The sequence below is a fragment of the Myxocyprinus asiaticus genome, chromosome 2 (genome assembly GCF_019703515.2).
Source record: "Myxocyprinus asiaticus isolate MX2 ecotype Aquarium Trade chromosome 2, UBuf_Myxa_2, whole genome shotgun sequence".
NCBI lineage: Eukaryota > Metazoa > Chordata > Actinopteri > Cypriniformes > Catostomidae > Myxocyprinus > Myxocyprinus asiaticus.
In genome coordinates, this window is record NC_059345.1 from 29130428 (window position 1) to 29153047 (window position 22620).

The 22620-nt window shown below is 38.3% G+C and overlaps 1 protein-coding gene across 4 annotated transcripts in view; it reads left to right on the top strand.

Annotated features, from left to right (window-relative positions):
• Window positions 1-22620, top strand: part of ccdc102a (coiled-coil domain containing 102A) — a 127474-nt gene that overhangs the window by 50957 nt on the left and 53897 nt on the right. For all 4 annotated transcript variants that reach the window (XM_051651688.1, XM_051651678.1, XM_051651696.1 and 1 more), the window contains 4 exons: window positions 10422-11187; window positions 13177-13394; window positions 14386-14494; window positions 19558-19674. In XM_051651688.1, coding sequence (XP_051507648.1) covers window positions 10513-11187; window positions 13177-13394; window positions 14386-14494; window positions 19558-19674 — 1119 coding nt within the window. In that variant the 5' untranslated portion in view covers window positions 10422-10512. The remainder of the gene's footprint in view (window positions 1-10421; window positions 11188-13176; window positions 13395-14385; window positions 14495-19557; window positions 19675-22620) is intronic.

Consider the following 22620-nt stretch of genomic DNA (forward strand, 5'->3'; position numbering starts at 1 on the left):
TTGAACTTAATAGCACATATATTAGGAACATATTTCCCTTTGGTCAAATATGTAGCAGATAAATCTCTCCAGGATGGAATTTGTTTACAGTTTGACTTAAAGCAAAAGACAAGACTGAACCTTCAACCAAAATCTGTCACTTTTCAGCAAATCTAGGCATCATTTAATTTTTTAGGACTTGTTTTCAGAGAATAAATTTTTTTGTATTGTTGCAAGCATAAATCTATGCAATTTTGCTTCTCAGATAATGTTTTAAATCGTTTTAAGAAAGGCAGTTTCTTTCTTTTTTTGTGCTGTCTCAAAGAAAAGATTAATATAATTGGAATTTATTTTCATCATTGATGTACAGTGGTGGCCAAAAATATTGTCACCCTTATGAGCAAAGAAGGCTGTGAAACATATGTCATTATTGTTTATCCTTTTGATCTTTCATTCAAAATATTCACAAAAATATATCCTCTAATGGTTATCAAACAATTGCAAACACAACACAAGTTTTATCAAAAAACTAATATTTTTGTCAAATATATGTGTGGCACAATTATTGGCACCCTTTTATTCAATACTTTGTGCAACCTCCATTTGCCAAGATAACAGCTCTGAGTCTTCTCCTATAATGCATAATGAGGTTGGAGAACACATGGCAAGGGATCTGAGACCATTCCTGTATACAGAATCTCTCCAGATCCTTCAAATTCCGAGGTCCACATGGTGGAATCTCCCCTTCAGTTCACCCCACAGGTTTTCTTTGGGGTTCAGGTCAGGAGACTGGGATGGCCATGGCAGAACCTTGATTTTGTGGTCAGTGAACCATTTTTGTGTTGATTTTGATGTGTTTTGTCTTGCTGGAAGATCCAACCAGGGCCCATTTTAAGCTTTCTGGCTGAGGCAGTCAGGTTTTGATTTTATCAGGTATTTGATAGAGTTCATGATGCCATGTATCCGAACAAGATGACCAGGACCTTTTGGCATAAAAACAGCCCCACAACGTTAAAGATCCACCACCATATTTAACCGTGGCCATGAGGTACTTTTCCATATGGCTACCTCTCTGTGTGCGCCAAACCCATCTCTGGGTTTTGCTGCCAAATTCTCTTTTTGTTTTATCTGACCATAGAACCTGGTCCCATTTGAAGGTCCAGTAGTGTCTGGCAAAATGAAGACGCTTGAATTTGTTGTTGGATGAGAGCAGAGGCTTTTTCCTTGAAACCCTCCCAAACAACTCGATGTGATGTAGGTGACGTCTGATTGTAGTTTTGGAGACTTTCTGACCCCAAGACCCAACTCATTTTTGCAATTCTCCAGCTGTGATCCTTGGAGAATTTTTGGCCAGTCGAACCATCTTCCTCACCATGCTTAGAGACAATGTAGACACGTGTCCTCTTCCAGGTTGATTCTTAATGTCTCCAGTTGATTGGATTCTTAATTATTGCCCTGATGGTGGAAATGGGTATTTTCAATGCTTTAGCTATTTTCTTATAGCTATTTTCCATTTTGTGAAGCTCAAACTTTTGCCGCACATCATAACTTTATTCTTTGGTCTTACCCATTGTGATAGATAACAAAGGGAATTTTGCTTGTGTGTTACTTCATATTTATACCCCTCTGAAACAGGAAGTCATGGCTGGACAATTTCATGTTCCTAGTCACTCAGGTGCACTAAAAATTTTTAAATATGAATGGGAAAATACTTCAGATATATTTTACTCATAAGAATTTCTAGGGGTGCCAATAATTGTCCCACACACATATTTGTCAAAAATATTTGTTTTTTGATAAAACTTGTTTTGTGTATGCAATTGTTTGATATTCTTCAGAGGATATATTTTTGTGAATATTTTGAATGAAAGCTCAAAAGGATAAACAAAGACATATTTTTCACAGCCTTCTTTGCACATATTTACCAAGGGTGCCAATATTTTTGGCCACCACTGTATCTGTAAAATGACTTGACTGTCAGCTGGCTAGCAAAAAGAAAATACACAAATATATGCCCTCAAGTTGTCCCTCATTGTTTTTTCCTCTCAGTAGAATCTTAACACAATATTTTCTTCAAGAATCATAATGCTGCTATTTTCCATATAAAAACAGTTCATATTGTCCACTACTGTCAAGGTCCAAAGAGAAAAAAAAAAATAAAATAAATAAATATATATATATACCATAATAGTAGTCCATACAACGCAACGCACTTGTCATTTGGACTACTGTTATGATGTCTTTATACTGAAGCTTTAATAGTGCTTTATATATTTGTCCTTTTTGAAGCTTGACATCTCCTGCTCACAAACTGTTATTCTATGGAATAGAGCTGCTTAAAATATCTACCCAGCATATGGGTTTTGAACAACATAAGGTGAGTAAATGAGTGAGTAAAAGTACATTTTCCATTTTTAGGTGAACTATTAACTAACTGGTGGCAAATGTTTCGAGCACAAACCTGACAAGGACATACTCAAAATAAAACAGTCTCTTATAAAAGTAGACTTTTAGGAGATGCTGACAAAATTCATAATTAATTTAAGACAAAGAAATTATTTAGAAAATCTTAAATTGATTTAAAATGATTTCCTAATAATATTTGCATTAAGAATATATGACACTGTCCTTGCCAAAACCTAAAAGCACAATAGCAGTCGCAGGTCTTACCATGTTCTATTTTTAATCTGAGGGTGATAACGCTCTACTTTTTGTGTTTTTGTTATAGATAATTTTCTAAAAAGCTACTTCAAAAGCCTGCCAGTTAACCACATTCATTCAATAATATACACACATTCGCTCTTTGTCTTTAGCCTGATTCGCTGAAAACTGCTCCGTTAATGTTTTCACATTCACAGTTATGAATGACATACAAATCACGTGCTGTAAGTTATATTTTCAATTCAAAATGGTGGATTTCGCGAAATGGTGAACAGTTTGCACCCTTGGAAATTAATGTCGGTCGGTACAACATTTCAGTCATAAAACAGTGGTCAAATATTGCATGTTTAGTTAGACACTTTCATCTTACATGACACAAACACTCTTAACCTGAACTATTTGCTTATGCGTGGCGCATAAGGTTCCCGTTTAGCTTCTTAAACTTGAGTCCCGCCTTCATCGATTTGATTGATTATCTCATATGACATTGTCGAGCGGTGCAGCAGGACAGCAACAAGGATATCAATTATTGAGGGAGACAATCTGGCCATATCTGATTATTGGGGGGGACTTGTCCCCCTCAAAGTATATTGTGGTTACGGCCCTGGATTTAAGGGTGTTTTATAGAAAAATTTAATATTTATTAAAACAACAAAGATTCTAAAATGATGTGTGCAGTGTTAAACTATTGTCTGACATCACTGGATTACTAAAAGAGCTTTATAAAAATAAAATGTACAAGCTTACCTTTTGTTTTGTATTTGACTGGCTGCGCAACCACTACCAATATTTCCTTATTACAACTTTTATTTGAATGCTTTTTCAATTGGTTACAATAAATTAATATAGCCTAATATTAGCTGGATAATGATTAATTTTGATTCAAGTGCTTAACTACATACTTTTTTATTCTAAATGCTGTGTATTTAATGAAAAGCAGAGTTTATAATCAGTCTGTTCAGCTCATTACTTGTCCAGCTGGTGTCACCAATTCACACACAGCAGTAAAAGAGTGCGTATGCAAGGGGTACAGCTTGCATGGCGGTGCGCACATTTTCACATCAAGTTTACTTTTTATAAATCTCATTGTGAACTTGAGAAGCGGCATACGCAAAATTTTTGTGTGTACGCAACGTTTATACATGAGGTTTATACCAGTATGATTAATTGGTTAAATAGAAATTTAATTACCAATTATACTGCCCTACAAAAGTAAAATGAAAAATTGAGTTATGACTGAAATCAGGTCTCCGACTATGATCTGTCCTGTGCAAGGTTATTATCGTAAACTAAAACAAAAACTAAATGTAAAAAATAATTTTCGTAAACTGAAATAAAAAGTAAAAATATAAATCAACATGATTAGAAAAACTGAAACTAAACTAAAATAAATTTTCATGGCTCTGAAAAAAATGTAATACAAATAATTGTAAAAAATATTTAGTTTTCGTTTTTGTTGCCATAGGTTTTTAAACCTTTAAACCTGCTATAACCTTAACATGAAGATGCCACTAGGCGGCGATAGCACTAGCAGATAGCCTATATCCCTCATTACATTAGCAATTAGACAGAGTGGGAGGGAATCACTGCAGTACATCATGGAGAGAAGCAAAGCAGTTAGAATACTAGGGTGACCAGAAGTCCACTTGAATGTGGAAATGTGGAATTGTATTTTAACTTTTAAGTTCCAATGTTGCAAATTTTGTGTACAAATGTGTAGCTGACAAGAAATTTCATAATAATGATATTTTACAAATATCTAAAATGTGGTTAAAATTGTATAAAACAATATATAATAAAATAAGATGTCACATACTAAAAGATGTTATTGAATTTAGCTACATATTTTAATACAATGTATGTATTTATAGTTTAAAGTCTATGGTAACTCTGATAACCGCTCTGTACAATTGTGGTGAGAAGAATAGCATCTCAGAATACCATTTGGAGATGCGGGTTAGGGCTGTTTTGGCGGCACGAGGGGGACCTACACAATATTAGGCAGGTGGTTTTAATGTTGTGGCTTATTGGTGTATATATACAGTATATACAGTTGAAGTCAGAAGTTTACATACACTTTACTACTGATTGTTTCACTTTTAATTGACTACATCACAATTACAGTGGGTCAGAAGCTTACATACACTAAGTTAACTGTGCCTTTATGCAGCTTGGAAAATTCCATAAAATTATGTCAAGCCTTTAGACAATTAACCAATTAGCTTCTGATATGAGTTGTACTGAATTGGAGGTGTACCTGTGGGTGTATTTAAGGCCTACCTTCAAACTCAGTGCCTCATTACTTGAATTCATGGGAAAATCAAAAGAAATCAGCCAGGACCTCAGAAAAACTTTTGGACCTCCACAACCCTGGTGCATCCATGGGAGCAATTTCCAAATGCCTGAAGGCACCACGTTCATCTGTACAAACAATAGTATGCAAGTATAAATGCCATGGGACCACAGCTTGTGGAAGGCTACCCAGAAAGTTTGACCCAAGTTAAACAATTTAAGGGCAATGCTACCAAATACTAACAACGTGTATGTAAACTTCTGACCCACTGGGAATGTGATGAAAGAAATAAAAGCTGAAATAAATAATTCTCTCTAAAATTTTTCTGACATTTCACATTCTTAAAATATAGTGATCCTAAATGACCTAAGACAGGGAATGTTTTCTACGATTAAATGTCAGGAATTGTGAGTTTAAATGTATTTGGCGTATTTGGCGTATCAGGAGTATGTAAACTTCTGACTTCAATGCTATATATATATATATATATATATATATATATATATATATATATATATATATATATATATATATATATATATATATATGCTTGTATCGCGAACCCCCAGGTGTCCCAGTTTGAGACTTTCAAAATCTGGTCACCCTATAGAAAACGCGCTAGCCGTGTGTGGGACTTCAATGATGACAAATTAAACTTTTATTGAAATGACTGTTTGTTCTGTTGCCAAAATGCAAGATGTTAAAACAAAGAGAACAGAAACAATATAATATCCAGTAATTTATAGAGCCCGACCGATATGGGATTTTTGAGACCGATACTGATTTTAGAGAGGGAAAATTCACCGATTACCATTATGGTGTGCGATATATTAAATTTTTGAGCTGGAATGAAAACAGACCTTTTCTATGTGGATTTTTCACCAATTTTGCACCGATATGACTGCAAAGGTACTCAGAAGGCTGCTTTATTAAATATTTTTATCAAAGAATATTTGAAATTATTATTATACATTATCAACAAATTTTAGAAATGAACACTGAGAAAACAAAGAATAAATAAAAATACAATAAATAGCTTAATAAACATCAGTACTGTATGTTCAGTATCAGTCAAATGCTGACCATTTAAATAAAGAATAAATCAAAATAACATAAATAGCTAAATAAACATCAGTAGTACTGTTTATTATCAATCAAGTGCTGACCATTAAAATAAAGAATAAATAAAAATAATATAAATAGCTAAATAAACATCAGTATTATTGTTTAGTATCAGTCAAATGCTGACTATATTAATACTGCCGAGTCAAGAGATAACAGCGGCAGCGGTGTTGCACCGTATTCTGATATACAAGTTCAGGGGAAACTTTCAACGGTGGAAAACCAGATTTTTAAATATTACATTGTATAAATGCAACGACTGGTATTATTCGGTTGAAGGGGGTACCAAACTGTGAATCCTGAACAAAACAGTTTGGTGAATACATGTTTACACATTAGCTTCCACTCAGCTGACAACAATGAAAGTAGCTGCGTGATTAGCTAGTTAGCTATAAGCTTATTGTCACTGAGAGTAAAAGACAGACGTTGTTTATTTTACTTTCCAGCATTGTGTCTCACCAACTAGGTAATAACATAGCGTGAAATCTACGCTCAACAGACAAAATCCACCACCGCACCGTTGTCTGCTGAGCTGCAACAATCTGTTACATTACTTACTACACTGACAAACTATAGCTGGCTAACAGCAAACAGACATGAGTGACATGGTTGTCAGGGACAAGGTTAATGTTATATTAGTTAAATTGAAAAGGGAAAATGATGGGGTCATTGTTTAAGTTTCCAGTATGTATTTCACAAACTAACAACTTACCGTGAAGACACCGCTGAACTCCGCCCTGTCTGCAGAGCCACCGTCAGTTCAGCTCTGTAAACAATGGAGTCTGAGCGCGCTCTGCTGGACAAACTACGCTATGACACCAATTGTAAAGCATTGTTTTCTGCATTATATGTTTTGAAACGCATATCGGTAAAATATACGCTGATACCGATATATCAGTGAGGCTAATATCGGCCGACTGATATCAGTCGGGCACTAGTAATTTATTCTGACTTTCTCTCTCTCACACACAAACACACACACTTTTCACTCATTCTGTCTTAAACCATCAATCAGTGATTTGTTTTACATTTCATTCAGAATTGGTATAGAGTTTTGTTTGATGTTCAGTTTTCAGAGTTGTGACAAGACTTATGTCAAATGCACTAAAGAGGACTTTGTGGTTTAAAATATTAAAATGAAGATTTTTAATATTATAAATATTATTTACAAACTGTACATTTGGGTGTCCAGCTATACGACCCATGTTGCACAAATGCCTGTTTTCCCCATTCTGAAAACTGAAACTAAAATAAAAACTAAATGTAATGAAAAACTAAACTATAAAATATTTAAAAACTAAAACTTCCTCTGGGTTTGAATCGCTCTTCTGAGTGGGAAAGAGTGAAGTGTGGGTGTTTATTTAGTGCCACAGTTTTTTTTAAATATTATTGCAGTGACTTGGACATAAGGACACAAAATGCTTGCTCTCTGTAGTGATATTTACATTAAAGACAATTGTACATGGATTGTAAATGCACATTGGAAGTCGTAGGGGTATAACATTGCACCAGAATAAATTTTGTATTGTTAAAATTAAAGGAATAAAATAGCACAAACCTGAAAGTGCATTTGCAAAGCAGCCATCATTAGGAGTACAAATTATTCATGGCTAAAGATGTAGAAAGGAAGAGTACTGAATGATGATGCCGCCTGTGCTAGTAGCTCTCAACGTGGAAAGCATCACACTCTGACATTGTGTTTCCAAAGATTGAGGTTTGGGCGACAAGTTCACAAGAATTAAAAACAATTTATGTGCTTGTTAAAACTGGTATTTCCATTAGACTGTGTGATTCGGCTGCGTTCAAAACATTTAATGGTGCTTTTGTGACCCCAAGTTCATCGCGCCAAGTGCTGCACAAATTAATTCCATGATGGAGGAAAAAAGGTTTGACTGCTTCATTTTTGGGTAACGTTGGAAGGATTCTGTTAATCCCTAAACTATGATTACTAAAACCGAAACAAAAATATATAAAAATGAAATAGAAATATGTCCACAAAATAAATACTAAACTGTAACTAGCAAAACCATTAATGAAACGAACTAGAACTAAACTTAAATTTAGAGGAAAATGGAAAACTGTATTAAAATAAAACTAATTTGAAAATGCAAACTATAATAACCTTGTGCTGCACAGCTGCTAGAGTGTGCTGCTAGCTCACGTAGCACTGACTGAACCAGTCATTGCAGACTACATTTTAAAACGCTGCATTTTGCGGTTGGTAATCATGCAAGGCTGTATGGCGATTTCAATCTTATTTCATTTCATTATGCAGCCTGTGTGGAAATCATATTGATATCTCAGAGGTCAAAGTCTGCTAGTTTCAAAACATTTCAATGGTTTTCCCCCAATGTAAATGTTCCTTTTACAACTGTCACATCTGTAACAAAGAGATTTCACATAAGTAACGCTGTTTTTTTCCCCATTTATGTGAAAATTACAATGAATATTTTTTTTTATTTTTTTTTAAGTAGTGACTCGCCTCAATCCGGGTGGCGGGGGACAAATCTCAGTTGCCTCCTCATCTGAGACCATCAATCCATGCATCTTATCACGTGGCCCGTTGAGCGCGTTACCGTGGAGACATAGCGCGTGTGGAGGCTTCACGCTATTCTCACGGCATCCACACACGACTCACCACATGCCCCACCGAGAGTGAGAACCACATTATAGTGACCACGAGGAGGTTATCCCATGTGACTCTACCCTCCCTAGCAACCGGGCCAATTGGTTGCTTAGGAGACCTGGCTGGAGTCACTCAGTACGCCCTGGATTCGAACTCGCGACTCCAGGGGTGGTAGTCAGCGTCTTTATTCGCTGAGCTACCCAGGCCCACAATGTTTTTAGGAGTGCTGACCCTTCTATGTTCTGTGGCTGTTATTCTTTCTAGATTGTGCATTTCAATTCACAAAGTTTTAACAAAGTGTGCGGTCTCCCAAAAACTCTACATTTTTATCACGTCTGTAACGCAAGTTCATTTCCCAATGTAAAGTGGATAAAAATATCTTGTCTGAACATTTTCTGATATGTGGACTCTATCTGCAAGTGGTCTAGGATTATACATGCAAATGGTTCAAAATTTAGTGGCAATGAGTACTTTATAGTATATTTGAAGTTAAATGTAATGTTTTCACTGCAAATGTCACATCCGTAATGCTGAGAAAACACGTTTATGTCCATAGAAGACAGTGTTATTTGGTTATTTATGCCGTACTTCAATGGAAGTCTATGGTAGATATCTGTACTATTAGATTTTTCACTGTTTGAGTAGTAGTTTGAGCAGATTTGGGAGCAACATTGAAGACATACAGAACCATAGTCTGTGCTTACCCACTTTTGAAAAGCACCAGCCACCACTGAATGAAAGTGAGTAGTGACTCTGGGCTGTCAAGATCCAGAAGGACCAAAAAACAGGAAAAGTAGTCAATGTAATGTGCACTATATTCCAAGTCTTCTAAAACCTGAAAATGGCATCTATAGCACAGGTTGGACATCAATAAAATTCAACAAGGTTGTTTCTTGTGTCTCATAACCAAATGCCATGATGACAAAACTGTGCTATAGTCACCATAGTTTATTTGGGAGCTGCAAATAGCAGTTGATGAATGATTAATTTGAGAATGAATAACCTAAATTTCAGTCTGTTCATCACGTGAAACAATGATATAGCTTCAGGAGTCTTAAAATACAGTGCATGAGTAGTTATTTCTCCCTTTGTGTTCCAAATTGCCTACATGTACCTAAATGATAAAGCAGATTTTTTTCGGTCTCCTGATGATTTAGAGACATTTTTTGGCTCAGACAGATGATATGTAAGGCTCAGTTGCCTTACAGCCTGTAAGTTACAGGTTAAATGGAGAGCTGTTTTTAAAAATATCATAAATCTATTCCTTATTCACCAAAGCCAACACTCTGTAAAAAAAAAAAATGCCTAACACTTTTCACAAACACAAAGTCCTACTTCCCGTAGCTGTAAGGCTGTAACTCTTTCCTCACAGCAGTTGAGAGATGCTTTCTCATTTTAAGAAAATACTGCCTATGTGTGGGAGTGTGAGAAAGTGAGAGCATTTCTAAATCAAAGCTGCATTGGGTTGTCATGGTGTGGTTTGGATTGTTAGGCAGTTTCAGTAGTATTGGCCATACTGCGTTTACATGTTGACAGAGACATTTTTTTTTATTGTTTTGCTCTCCCTGAGCTCATTGTGCCTCCATTGTTATTCAGTAATTCTGCGACTGGAGGAAAAGAGCTGCTGTATGTTTTGTCTGTTTCAGAGCCAAATATGAATTGTTTCATGACATTTCAAAGTTTTGGATAGCTGGCAAATGTTGTTCAGTCTTCTAAACCCATTTTGCTTTCACTTCACAGAAAACCACCATGTTAGAGTGGATCATGGCTTCCTGATCAAATCTTATCGATTGCTATATTCTCTTTGCCTGAACCCATCATTGGCTCAGTGATGAACCACACACCCAGCCCCCACATGACAGAGGCTGCCAAGTCCGGATCAGGCTTGTTGTGTGGTCTGGGTTTGGGCCCGGATCGAGTGCGCTCCCCAGACAGCCTGACCCACACGCCCAGCCCATCAGGAGGAACACCAAGCTCCAGCCCTCCTCTGCTGCTGTCTCCAGGGCTGGGCTGCGATGGCGGCGGGGACTGGGAGAGCCGCGAGGAGCTGCGTCTCCGCGAACTGGAGGAGGCTAGGGCACGGGCGGCTCAAATGGAGAAGACTATGCGCTGGTGGTCAGACTGTACGGCCAACTGGAGGGAGAAGTGGAGTAAGGTGCGGGCTGAGCGCAACAGAGCGCGGGACGAGGTCAGGCAGCTGAGGCAGCGTCTAGATGCCCTAACCAAGGAGCTGACGGGGGCACGACGGGAGCGGCAAGATCTTGCGGCGGAAAATGAACAGCTGCGACTGGAGGCCGAAAGGATCCGGGCTGAACAGAACTCCCCAGCTGATGCTTCCACCGCACCAGCATCAAACTCTTCAACAGCCTCCACACACTCCAACCAGCCAACGGGAACAGACGGCAAGCAGCAGAACCATGATGAGGAGAGAGTGACAGATGGACCAGGCTCTCCAGAGCAGGAACCTGTGAGAGATGTAGGCACTGACAAACCAGACAAGCAAAAGGTGTGTATTACTCAACCAGATGTACAAGGACTAAGTGGAGAAGGTCATTACAGTAATTCAGCTGCAATTTTAACACTAACCATTAGTGCAGTGTCGATATAATCATTTATTACATGGCTCTCTAGAATACTTTATTCTGATTAATCAATGGTGCCATCTAGTGGTCTGATATGTCTGAGTAACATCCAGGAATTAAGACATAGCAGGACATCATTTTTTCATGTTCATTTTTTAAATGTTTTTTAATTTGGCAAGTAGTCTTGTGATAAGCTGGATATTGAGTAGTCAGACGGTCATTATTTAAAAAATAAACACCAACAACAACAATCGGCTGTTAGCTATTGCTTTCTTCTCACATAATTACAAAATTTCAACACAAATCAGTATTTTATGTCTGTTTATTTATTTTTCTTTGGTTAGTAGTCATGTAATAAGTGGGATAATGTATAATCAACCAGATGATATCGCAAAATAAACTCCTTCATTGTGATACAAGACCCCTCTGCTGCATGCTTCCTGATCACCCTGTCGGATTACTTTGATATAACAACTGACTGACTGCATATTATCTCTTAAAAACTGTTCCGATTTGACTGTGGGTTTGTCACCTTGAGCAGCATTTTACTTTCAGCAAAGAAGGAAAAATACTCTACATATCACTCCAAATTTGGAAGAGAAAAATAGTGAAAGATCAAAAAAGATAATTTGCAATGAAAGCATGTGCTCAGCCCACACGACAGACCTTTAGAATAACCGAAATGCTCAAATCTGAGAGATCAACTATGGGCACAGGTAGACTATTTTAAATAGGTCAACAACAGACCTGGTTTGGTGCGCTTCCTTTTAATTTGCCTGACACTCTGCTTTCGCTTGTGTGCTGGTTTCATTTCTTTTGCCCTATTATTAGAACTACCCCACTCCCAACACAACCCCTGCATGTTTCACTCATGGGGCCACAGATTGCAGCAGTCCCTGCTACCAAGCAGTACCTCTTTCATTCCCAGACTTGCTTAAGCATGTCCGTTTTTTCCTTAATGTGTTTTTAATGAATCTTTCAGGAAAATTACCCCTCACACATGTGGTTCAGTCTGATGGGTGCGTTAACATGAACCTAATCGTTTTTAGCTGGCAAATAGATGCTAATACAGGAAAAATGAATGTCAGTGTAAGACTTGACCTTCATAGTCTCAAGAATGATTGAGGTATATTTCTACACAGATATCAACAGGGGGTCTCTGTCAGCCTTGATGGCTAAAGAGTCTCTCTGACCTCTGTGAACACGGTGGCAATTACCTGCTGAGAGCAAAACTGGCTTTGCATTTTCTATTAGCCTGCACATAGACAAACCCATTTTTGTAGATGGAGTTGGCGTCTACATTCAACCTTTGCTGAATAAACAAACAGAGTTAGCTTAGTCTGATTCAAACTGGACTGTTTGATACTATCCCATTTCCTGACGCTCCATATGTGGTTCCACACACAGACATGCCGAGTGCTTTTACATGTGAGACCCGTTAAGTACTTAAGTACTCGTGTGGGTCCCTCTAGTGGTAGTGAGTTATTATTGCACTCTTACCTCAAGTAATCAATGGTGACTGTGCTGGGGATCTCAGGAAGTTGGCAGCATGTTTTGTGTTTCATGTCGGTCTCATGGGGCCAAGTCTTTGATATGTAATCCCTACTGTCTGTAGGACTGTAAAGCCATTTTTTATTATTTTCTCCAAGCAGCTTGTGAATTTCATTCAAGCGTGCAGGAAATGAGGGAAAGGTGTAATGTAATATTTGTTATGTGGATGGCATATAAAATGTCTTTATTGTAGTCTGGTTTAATAAACAGAAAAGCAAGCATGAAAGTCCAATAAAAAGCATAAATATTGGAACATTGGAATATTAATTTGTTTTGACTGTTTATTGAAAATGTTATAGAAAGTTTCTTTCTTGGTTCTTTTCTTCCTTTCTTTCTAACTTCCATTCTTCCTCTCCTCTCAGGAATTGGAGTTATTGGAGGCTCTTCTCAGGACAAAGTCAGACGCTCCAGACTCATGGGATATTCGCAGTGCCAGTAGCTTGCGTTCAGTCCTCAGTCGGCAGGACAGGAGCAGATTGCTGTGGGAGGACCTAGCTACCCTGGAGGAGGACTCCAGCAAACTCAACGCCCTCCAGCTACGCTTGGATGAGTCCCAGAAGGTCCTGCTGAAAGAACGAGAGTAAGAGATCATTGTCTAGGTTGCACCTGTACATGCATCATGGCAAACCTGAACTCAACAAAATGAAGTCAAAGGGCTCATAGAATCATGAAGCTTCTCATAAGTCTTACTACATTAACGGGGCTTTCACACTGGCAGTTTAGTCCAAAACAGAGCACGGTTCACATGAAAAATTTGTAATATGAAAGGTGTTTTGCTGACTGTGGTACCAAACCCTAAACTTCCTGTAGGAGGTGATCTAAGCTTGGTTGCAATGAAACTGTAGCACAGTTCGCATGAGTGAGAAAGCAACTTGTACTCGGGTATGGACTTATTCAGGAAGTAAAATAACTGCTGCATGTGTTTTTGCCGATTTGAGCATGAAGACATCATCAGTTGCACAAAAATACACACAGATGTGCACCATGAGTGGCAGGGGAACATAAGCAGTGCTGCAAATGCATTGTTCGCAACCAGCTGTCTCCAAAAAAAAAAAAAAGTTTGTGAGCATCAGATAAAGTAGCCTTTTCCTGGACATGCATATCTGCTGAATTATGGCATACGACGTACGGAGGTGCAAGTGTCGTACACTCTAGTGTGCATAATGACACCAAATTAATAAAAACCATACAAATATAGCGACCCACGTTGTGTTCACCATAATGTTCACATTTGTGATGATGCAAGTTGATGACAGAAAAGCACGGGTTCGACAGAATCTGAAAAAGTCTAAAACCAGACATACACTGAGGGAGCGTCGCGAACAATCACACTCAGATTCGTACTGCAGCAAACATGCCAAGTGTGAAAACCACCTAAGTGAAATACCAAACAAAGGGACCAGACTCTTGGATTTTTTTTTAGTATTTTTTTAGCTTGTCAAAATAGACAGAAAAAAACTACCCAATATGACTAATGCCATTGATTTAGGGACGTCAAAATGATCTTTGTATTATCATGAAAGGATAAGTAGTGTGCATGTCTAACATGCCGTGTCGTGTCTCTTTTACAGCGATAAACATGCGCTCATTAAGAACATTGAGAAGCTGGAGGCAGACCTAAGCCAATGGAAACTCAAATATGAGGAACTGAACAAGAGCAAACAGGAGGCCCTAAAACAGGTGAGGAAGCCAAATTATTATGTAGCCACAAAGAGGACTTTCTGAACAACACTAAGATGAACATCCCACATCAGATCAACATAACCAACTTGCACATTACATTTACTTTTATTCCTGGCAGTGTCTGTCTCACCAAACTGGCATGCATATAGTGTATCATTACAATTACTCATCAGGAACGAAATGCTTTAGCTGTTTTACAACATGAACAGCTGTGGAACATTAGTTATCTTCATTAATTAGCTTAATGACTTCATTTGTTTGATGAAGCTATTTTAAACCAATTGTTTTATTGTTGTTGCTTTTACAGCGCTAAGTCTGGTCAAGACAACAATTGCTAAGCTTAATTGAGAACATTAGTGTTTTGGCTTCAATGCTGTATTTGTTTTTTTGAGATACAGGAGACACCAATAAAATGGTATTCTCACAAGGAACTGATCTCCTGCTCTTCCATGTCAAAAGAGCATGAAATCAGTGGCCTTTTGTGTGATCTTTTTGGGGCAATTTAGAGTCAGATCTCTAATCAGTAAGAAGAAAGCATGAAGATTGCACTGGGTTTATGTGAGGTGTCCACCTGGGATGCTGTTTAAACAGTAATGGAGTTTCCGTGTTTGCTGGTAACTTGTTGGCTGCTTTTCCTTCCAGCCATTTTTTTAATTTTTTTTTTTATTATTATTGAATGTGTGTGTTTGTGGATTTTTATTAGCCTTTATATCAAATTCAGACAAGAGTGTCCAGAATTTTGATGAGATAGTGTACAGAAGAATTACTAAAAAAAAAAAAGTGTATGCGCCTCATGCATGTCTAAAAGTATACCACCAGGGGGCAGTTTAACCCTATGGAAGAGATCTTTTGGCATTGTGCATGAATGATTTGTCTTTGCTGCTCAGGATGATTTCATTCACTCAGACAATTTTATGAAAGACAGCCCCACTGACAGGACTTCTTCCATAAAAGCCTTCCATAGACGGAATAAGGAACTGATTCAGCATCATACACCCTGAACTTAGACAATTGCATTATAGTGGAGAGATTGTGAGTGAAACATGTGGAATAGAACAGCGTTTCCCAATCGGGGTGCCATCTGGCGAGATCAGTTGTGCCATGTAAAAATCCTTCAAACATTAAAAGAAAATCTAAAAATGCATAAAACCATCGTAAAACCCGGAATATTATACATTTCTCAATAATAACAAGTAATAATAATCATATTACTGCTGCTGCATCTCTCTCTCGTGCGCGCGCAGCGTTCCGCAGCTCATTAGACTTTATGGACTTTAAGCGCGTTGATGTACCGTGTCTCTGCAAGCGAGCGACGCGATAAACAATCGACAATGCAAGCGCTCAACATCGTCGTGCTCGCTCATACTATAGCCGCTTTGGTAACAAAGGCAGAAATAGCTAAAATCTTTGTGTGGAATGCTTACAGAAAGTCGTAGGGTGAAGAGTTTAGCCCCGTTCACACCGCAGACTGCATGTTGCTAGACTTTGCGATCTGTGTCGATGGTGGGCGTTCCTACTGCTGCCGCCGCTCTAACGTTATTGGTGGACTGCACAACTGGCCATAGTAGCGGTTGAAATGCTGCTTACTGATGATACTGCCGTTAAAACTAAGATATCAGAATCAGAATCAGCTTTATTGCCAAGTATTTTATATTCCAGTGTACAACAATACAAAAACAATACAAAAACAGCAGCAAGACATAGATAATAATAAAAAAATTAAATAATTATACACATACGTACAGACACACACATACATACATACATACATACACACATACACATCCATGTGCAAATCTAAAACAAATCTGTTATCTGTTATGTACAGTGCAAAATACAATCTGTTATGTACATTTTTTTTTTCTTCAGAGGAATGTAATGGCAGAAGAGGTTGGATGTGTTGGATAAATATAAAAAAGACTAAACTGTGTATTGCACATAGTTATTGCTCAATGGGGCAATTTAACTGTTCATGAGATGGATAGGCTGAGGGGAAAAAACTGTTCCTGTGTCTGACGGTTCTGGTGCTCAGTGCTCTGAAGCGTCGGCCAGAAGGCAACAGTTCAAAAACAGGTGAGTGGGGTCCAGAGTGATTTTTCCAGCCTTTTTCCTCATTCTGGAAGTGTATAGTTATTGAAGGGGGGGCAGGGGGCAACCAATAATCCTCTCAGCAGTCCAAACTGTCCTTTGTAGTCTTCTGATGTCTGATTTCATACTAATTTGATAAGGAATCAGTTCTTTTGCCTCTAACAATGCACATTCTGCAGGGGCGGGCATTTTATATTAAATTATTTTAATATTTATTTTTTTTTAAATTAATTTTATTTATTTATCACACATTATACATTTGCACATATACAGTGAAATTCTATTTTCACATATCCCAGCTCCTCTGGGGTCAGAGTGCAGGGTCAGCCATGATACGGCGCCCATGGAGCAGATGGCTCAAGGGCCCAACAGTGAGCCACCACTGCCCCTGTTCTATAACCTGCAGCAGTGCTTAATGCATCATATCATTAAACAAGACAAACGTTATATCAACATATGAAACAAACTCACTCAGAATGCCGACACGGTTTTCCACACATCATTTTATTGGGCCATATCTATGTATGTGGTTACAGACAAATGATATAGAACAGTGAAATCGCTTACAGAAACTTGTAACTTCTCCGTCTTGCCTGCACTCGAGTCGACTCCAGTAACTCTCACTCACCCTGCCTGGAGACGGATGATGTAAGCTTCTCTGTCTTCACTCTCATTGGTTGCTCACGAATGTCGCTTGTCATTTGCATAAAGTTGAAATTTTCTCAACTTGTCTTGTCGCTCCCCACGGCGATCTCTGTCACCAACGGTCTCGACAGCTCGTGTCGCCGGAAGTCGCTGTACTCTCATTGAAAATGAATGGGATGGTGTCGCTGTCTTGCGTGATGTCGCTGGCGGTGTGAACGGGGCTTTAATTTTCAGACTACTTCATCATCCTGTTAAACACATGATACATCTCTTATCTCCATCTAACCTGTACAGGTATTTTCTCCGCCTTGTGAATTAGTCATTTTAATAACTAGGCCTTTTTAACGATTTACATAAATTAAAAATAATAATATTAATAATATACATGCATGATATGCAAAAGATCATCTTATTGTCTATTTTCAATAAACATAATTGATTTAGTAGCAAGGTCCCCTCTTTCAGGATTTCATCTGTTAATTTTCTGTGCATTTTGTCAACTTTAAACTGGAGAGCATTGACTTATTAAAGGGATAACACCACTCTTAAAGGAATAGTTGACCCCAAAATGTAAACTCTGTCATCACTTAATCACCTTCATGTTTTTGCAAACACTTATGGCTTTATTTCTTTTGTGGAACTTAAAAGGAGATGTTAGGAAAACTGTTAGTTTCAGTCACCTTTCACTTTCGTTGTATGGAAAAAAAGATGAATGAATGTGAATGGTGACTAGGACTAACATTCTGCCTAACATCTCCTTTTGTGTACCACAGAAGAGAGAAATGCATGTGGGCTTGGAACAACATACGGTTGAGTAATCATGACATAATTTTAATTTTTGGGTGAACTATCCTTTTAACTACCTGTAAAATTATTTGTCAAAGGTATTTGCCAACAACAATATAAATGTAAGTCAGCAAATGATTGCATGTCTTGCTGGAAAAAAATGACTGAAGAGAAGGATCATAATGTAGGTTGAATGCTAAAAAAAATAATTTCATCTCAATAAAACTAGAGGTAAGAATTTAGGTAATTAGTAGTCCCCTTGGAGAATTTAGATGATATTATGGATGAGATACATTTAGTATGTTTTAGTCTTATGAGTTTCATTAACCCAACGCCCCACCACAAAATGGTGGCACAAAATATTGTAAATTCCCAAAGGGCGCCGTGACTGAAAAAGGTTGGGAAACACTGGAATAGAAGATAAGACGCAGTTATTAAAATGAGAAGCACATAAGTTTGAGAGATGGAATGCTATTAGATGAGTAGGAAGAGGGTTACGTGTGTGTGTGTGTGTGTGTGTGTGTGTGTGAGAGTCCTGCGCTACACACAGTAGTGTAATAGATGAGCTGCCTGTCCTCACTGAGCTGTGTGAGCTCACGACCTGCAGTGAATGTTAATCACTGCATTTGAGTCACAGTACACCGGGTGTGAGACACTGTAGAGAGAACACACTATGACTGTAGTGCTCCTAACTCTTATTGGCAAATGTACTGCCACCAAATATCAGTACAAGTCATTTTAAATGAGCACAGAGTTTCATCAACTGTGAAATGAGAGTTGAAAAAACAAAGACTTTCACAATCAGAATGTTAAATCTGTTTGAATACCAATGACATCTACAGACTATCACATACTTTGGCGTACTAAATCCTGAAATGCAGTTGAATACCATAGATATCCAACAATAAAGCAAAAGGAAGTACTCCAGATTGTAAATCAAGAGAGACAATTGCAGGAAATTATCTGAACCCTTGGACTGATCATGTATTTTTGCAAAATTACAATCATAAAATTTGATGTGATCTTCTACCAAGTCACAACAAGAGACAAACACAAAACAGCCAGAATGTCTTTGACAGAAGAAAATACGCTGGAGTGGATTGAAACTCGAATGAAATGCTTGTGCATGATCTCGTGAGTGATTCTCACCAGACATTCCAAGAATACTGTTCAACTAAAACAGATTTGTAAAAAGAAATTGTGCAAAATTCCTTTGGACCATTGTGCAGGTCTGATCCGCAGTTACAGGAAATGTTTGGTGGAGGTTATTGGTGAGAAAGGAGGGTCGACCAGTTAAAATTCAAGGGTTCACAAACCTTTTCCACTTGCACTATTAATGTTTACATGGTGTGTTCAATAGAGACGTAAATGTATTAGTGTGTGTGTCTTTTGTTAAAGCAGATTGTGTTTGTCCATTTTTATGACTTGGTTAAAGATCAGATCAAATATTCTGACACTTTTATACAGAAATCTAGGTAAATCTGCGTGTCCAGATGGAATATGAATGCAGTTCTTTCCTTCTCATCTTCCAATCTTTTCAGCTGAACTTGCTGAAGGAGGTGCATCAGGACGAGCTCGGCCGGATGTCTGAAGATCTGGAGGATGAACTGGGTGCTCGTACCAGCATGGACAAGAAACTGGCAGAGCTTCGTACAGAGGTGATACACATATACACTAGGGGTTGTACAGACTAGTCAACTAATGTAGTCGACACGTCAGCCTAAAGTCGCCTTGTTGCTCAACCCATGATTTATAAAACACGTATGCCGGAAATACAGCAGGTGTGAAGCACTGAAAAGGTGCAGTGGCTCAAATGTACTGTAGGCTGTGATGTTCTGTTAGACACACACAATGCACTTCAGAACTGGTGTTTGTTTACTGTGTTGCTCTGCTCAACAACACAGCGTCAACAATCTTATGCATTCTCTATATCTGTACTGCACATACGCATAGCATTGTATCAACATTGATTATGTTCAGAAAATTCCATAGGGTACTCTGATAGAGATGACACACATGCTTCAATATATGTAAACTGGCCTTCAAATATAACCAAAATACTAGTGTTATGCTGACTTGGATGCTGTTCGCTCCTTCAATAACACAATTTGGCCAAAGTTAGAAAAGCACTTCAAGTTGGAGTGCGATGACTTGACATAAAACATCCCGACTGACATCTTTGTGTGTTTGAACATTTTACTTGGGTGCTGTTCGCTCCTTCAAGAACACAGTTCTTTGATAGTTTAGAAAAAGCGCTTCAAGTTGGAGTCCGTTCACCTGACAGTATACATCCCGCTTGACAACTTAGTGTGTTTGGACATCTGACTTGGATGCTGTTCGCTCCTTCAAGAACGTGATTCGGCAAAAGTTAGAAAAGTGCTTCAAGTTGGAGTCCACTGATGTGACGTAATGCAACCCCATTGTCATCTGCACGCTAGATCCTGTGGCCCCCTGAAACCATTTGAACAAGCTGATGAATGAGGATGGGGACCCGCCTGCAGCTACAGGTAGTCCAGGCTAAGCTAAATATGTTCAGACAATTATGTTAACTTTATGCTTCTTTACTGCTCGACGAATGCCTACCTGTTGTGGCACACTTCTAATAAAAAGGTTCTTACGAGGAGATAACGTTATGGTTAATTTTTATTTCATCCAATCTGATCCTGCCGCTCATAATTTTTCCCTGAGGTGTCAAACTGCAAACACATTGTCATAGTCTAGCTGGCTATCTAATGCCTGATGACATGTAGCTATGTTGATATTATGGTAAATATGTATAATTAGCTAACCCATTACATTGTAGCAAACATAGATCTATCTATTGTGTACTGTAGGATTGTACAGGTAGGGTGGTTGGGTGTGCTGTTTTGGGGGTAGAATGATATCACGACTAGTCGAATTCGACTTGACTAATGGGCTTTACTAGTCTTCCATTAAAAATCAGTAGTTGTGCAACCCCTAATATACACTTACTGCCCCCTGCCTTTCACAGCTGTACTCTTTTGCATGGGCGAGCCAGTGCACTGTCACCCCAGGATATACTATGATCTACATCAAAGCTAAACATCCTCAGGGCTTTTAACATCCATCCGTTGTCTTTCCTGTGTTGATGTCCTGACGTGTGTGATGCCAGCCTCTGCACCCCTCTGTTAGTCAAGCTGGCCTAATGACAGAACACTGTTCCCAGTATGAAGTGTGAGCGGTGGGGTGTTGCAAAGATGAACCTGACAGGAGAGAGTGACATTATGTACTTTGATGTGCTTCTTAAAGAGTGCTGCAGTTCCTGCTTATCTGCTCAGATCCTCTCTGTCCCCTCATCTCCAAAAACCCACAGTGACTTCCCTTCATCTTTGCCCCCAAGAATCAAGGCATTTCACAGACACTGCCTCTTCTCAGCAGGCAAATGACATTATAGAATTATTAATGACTAGTTGGTCTGGGGAGAGTTTAGGATATGCCAGGAAAGTCAGCCAGCACTTAAGGTGAATCTTAAAGAGATAGTTTCCCATTAAATGACTTTTAGCTGTAGGTCAAGACTGGGAAATCATGGAGAGCCCTTCACTTAGTTCAACATCGTTCTGTGGTAATAAGAGGCCAGTGTGCTAATGTAACATTATTGTCTTCATATTTTATATATTCTCAGCTCTGCACATTTGTATTAATAGTTTTACAGCAATTTTAACAAAGTTTAACTTGCTTCAATTAAAAATCCAACCCAAAAATTTCACATATATGTTGTAACTCTCCTGAAATGGGACAGTATAATGATAATAATAATAGTTGTATTACAGCTATTATAATAAACATGGTGCTAGGTAAATTATATTAAATCATTCACATTTGCCATATTTTCTCCCCCACATATTTCTCCTCTTTTTGTTGCTGCTATGGCCTTTAAAATTCAGTGAAATCATTCCAAAGCAGTTTTACAAAGAAGTTACAATTATCTTGCTATATCAGCAGCTCAGCATTTATCTGGAATGCAATAAGGTTTTTGTCCACTGTGTGAAAAAATAAAAAATAAAATATACAGTTGTGCTCAAAAGTTTGCATACCCTTGGAGAATTGGTAATATATGTACCATTTTTAAAGAAAACATGAGTGAGCAGGCAAAACACATTTCTTTTATTTCTTATGCGATTCATATTCAACTGTAGGTTATAACAGAATGGCACAATCATAAAACAAAACATGGCAACAAAGAAAAAAATTAAATGACCCTGTTCAAAAGTCTGCATACCCTTAGTTCTTAATACTGTGTATTGCCCCCTTTAGCATCAATGAGAGTGTGCAGTCTTTTGTAATAGTTGTCTATGAGTCCCCAAGTTCTTGCAGGTGGTATAGCTGCCCATTTGTCTTGGCAAAATGCCTCCAGGTCATGCAAAGTCTTTGGTCGTCTTGCATGAACCGCACGTTTGAGATCTCCCCAGAGTGGCTCGATGATATTAAGGTCAGGAGACTGTGATGGCCACTCCAGAACCTTCACCTTTTTCTGCTATAACCACTGGAGGGTCAACTTGGCCTTGTGCTTAGGGTCATTGTCGTGCTGGAATGTCCAAGAGCGTCCCATGCGCAGCTTTCGTGCAGAAGAATGCAAATTGTCT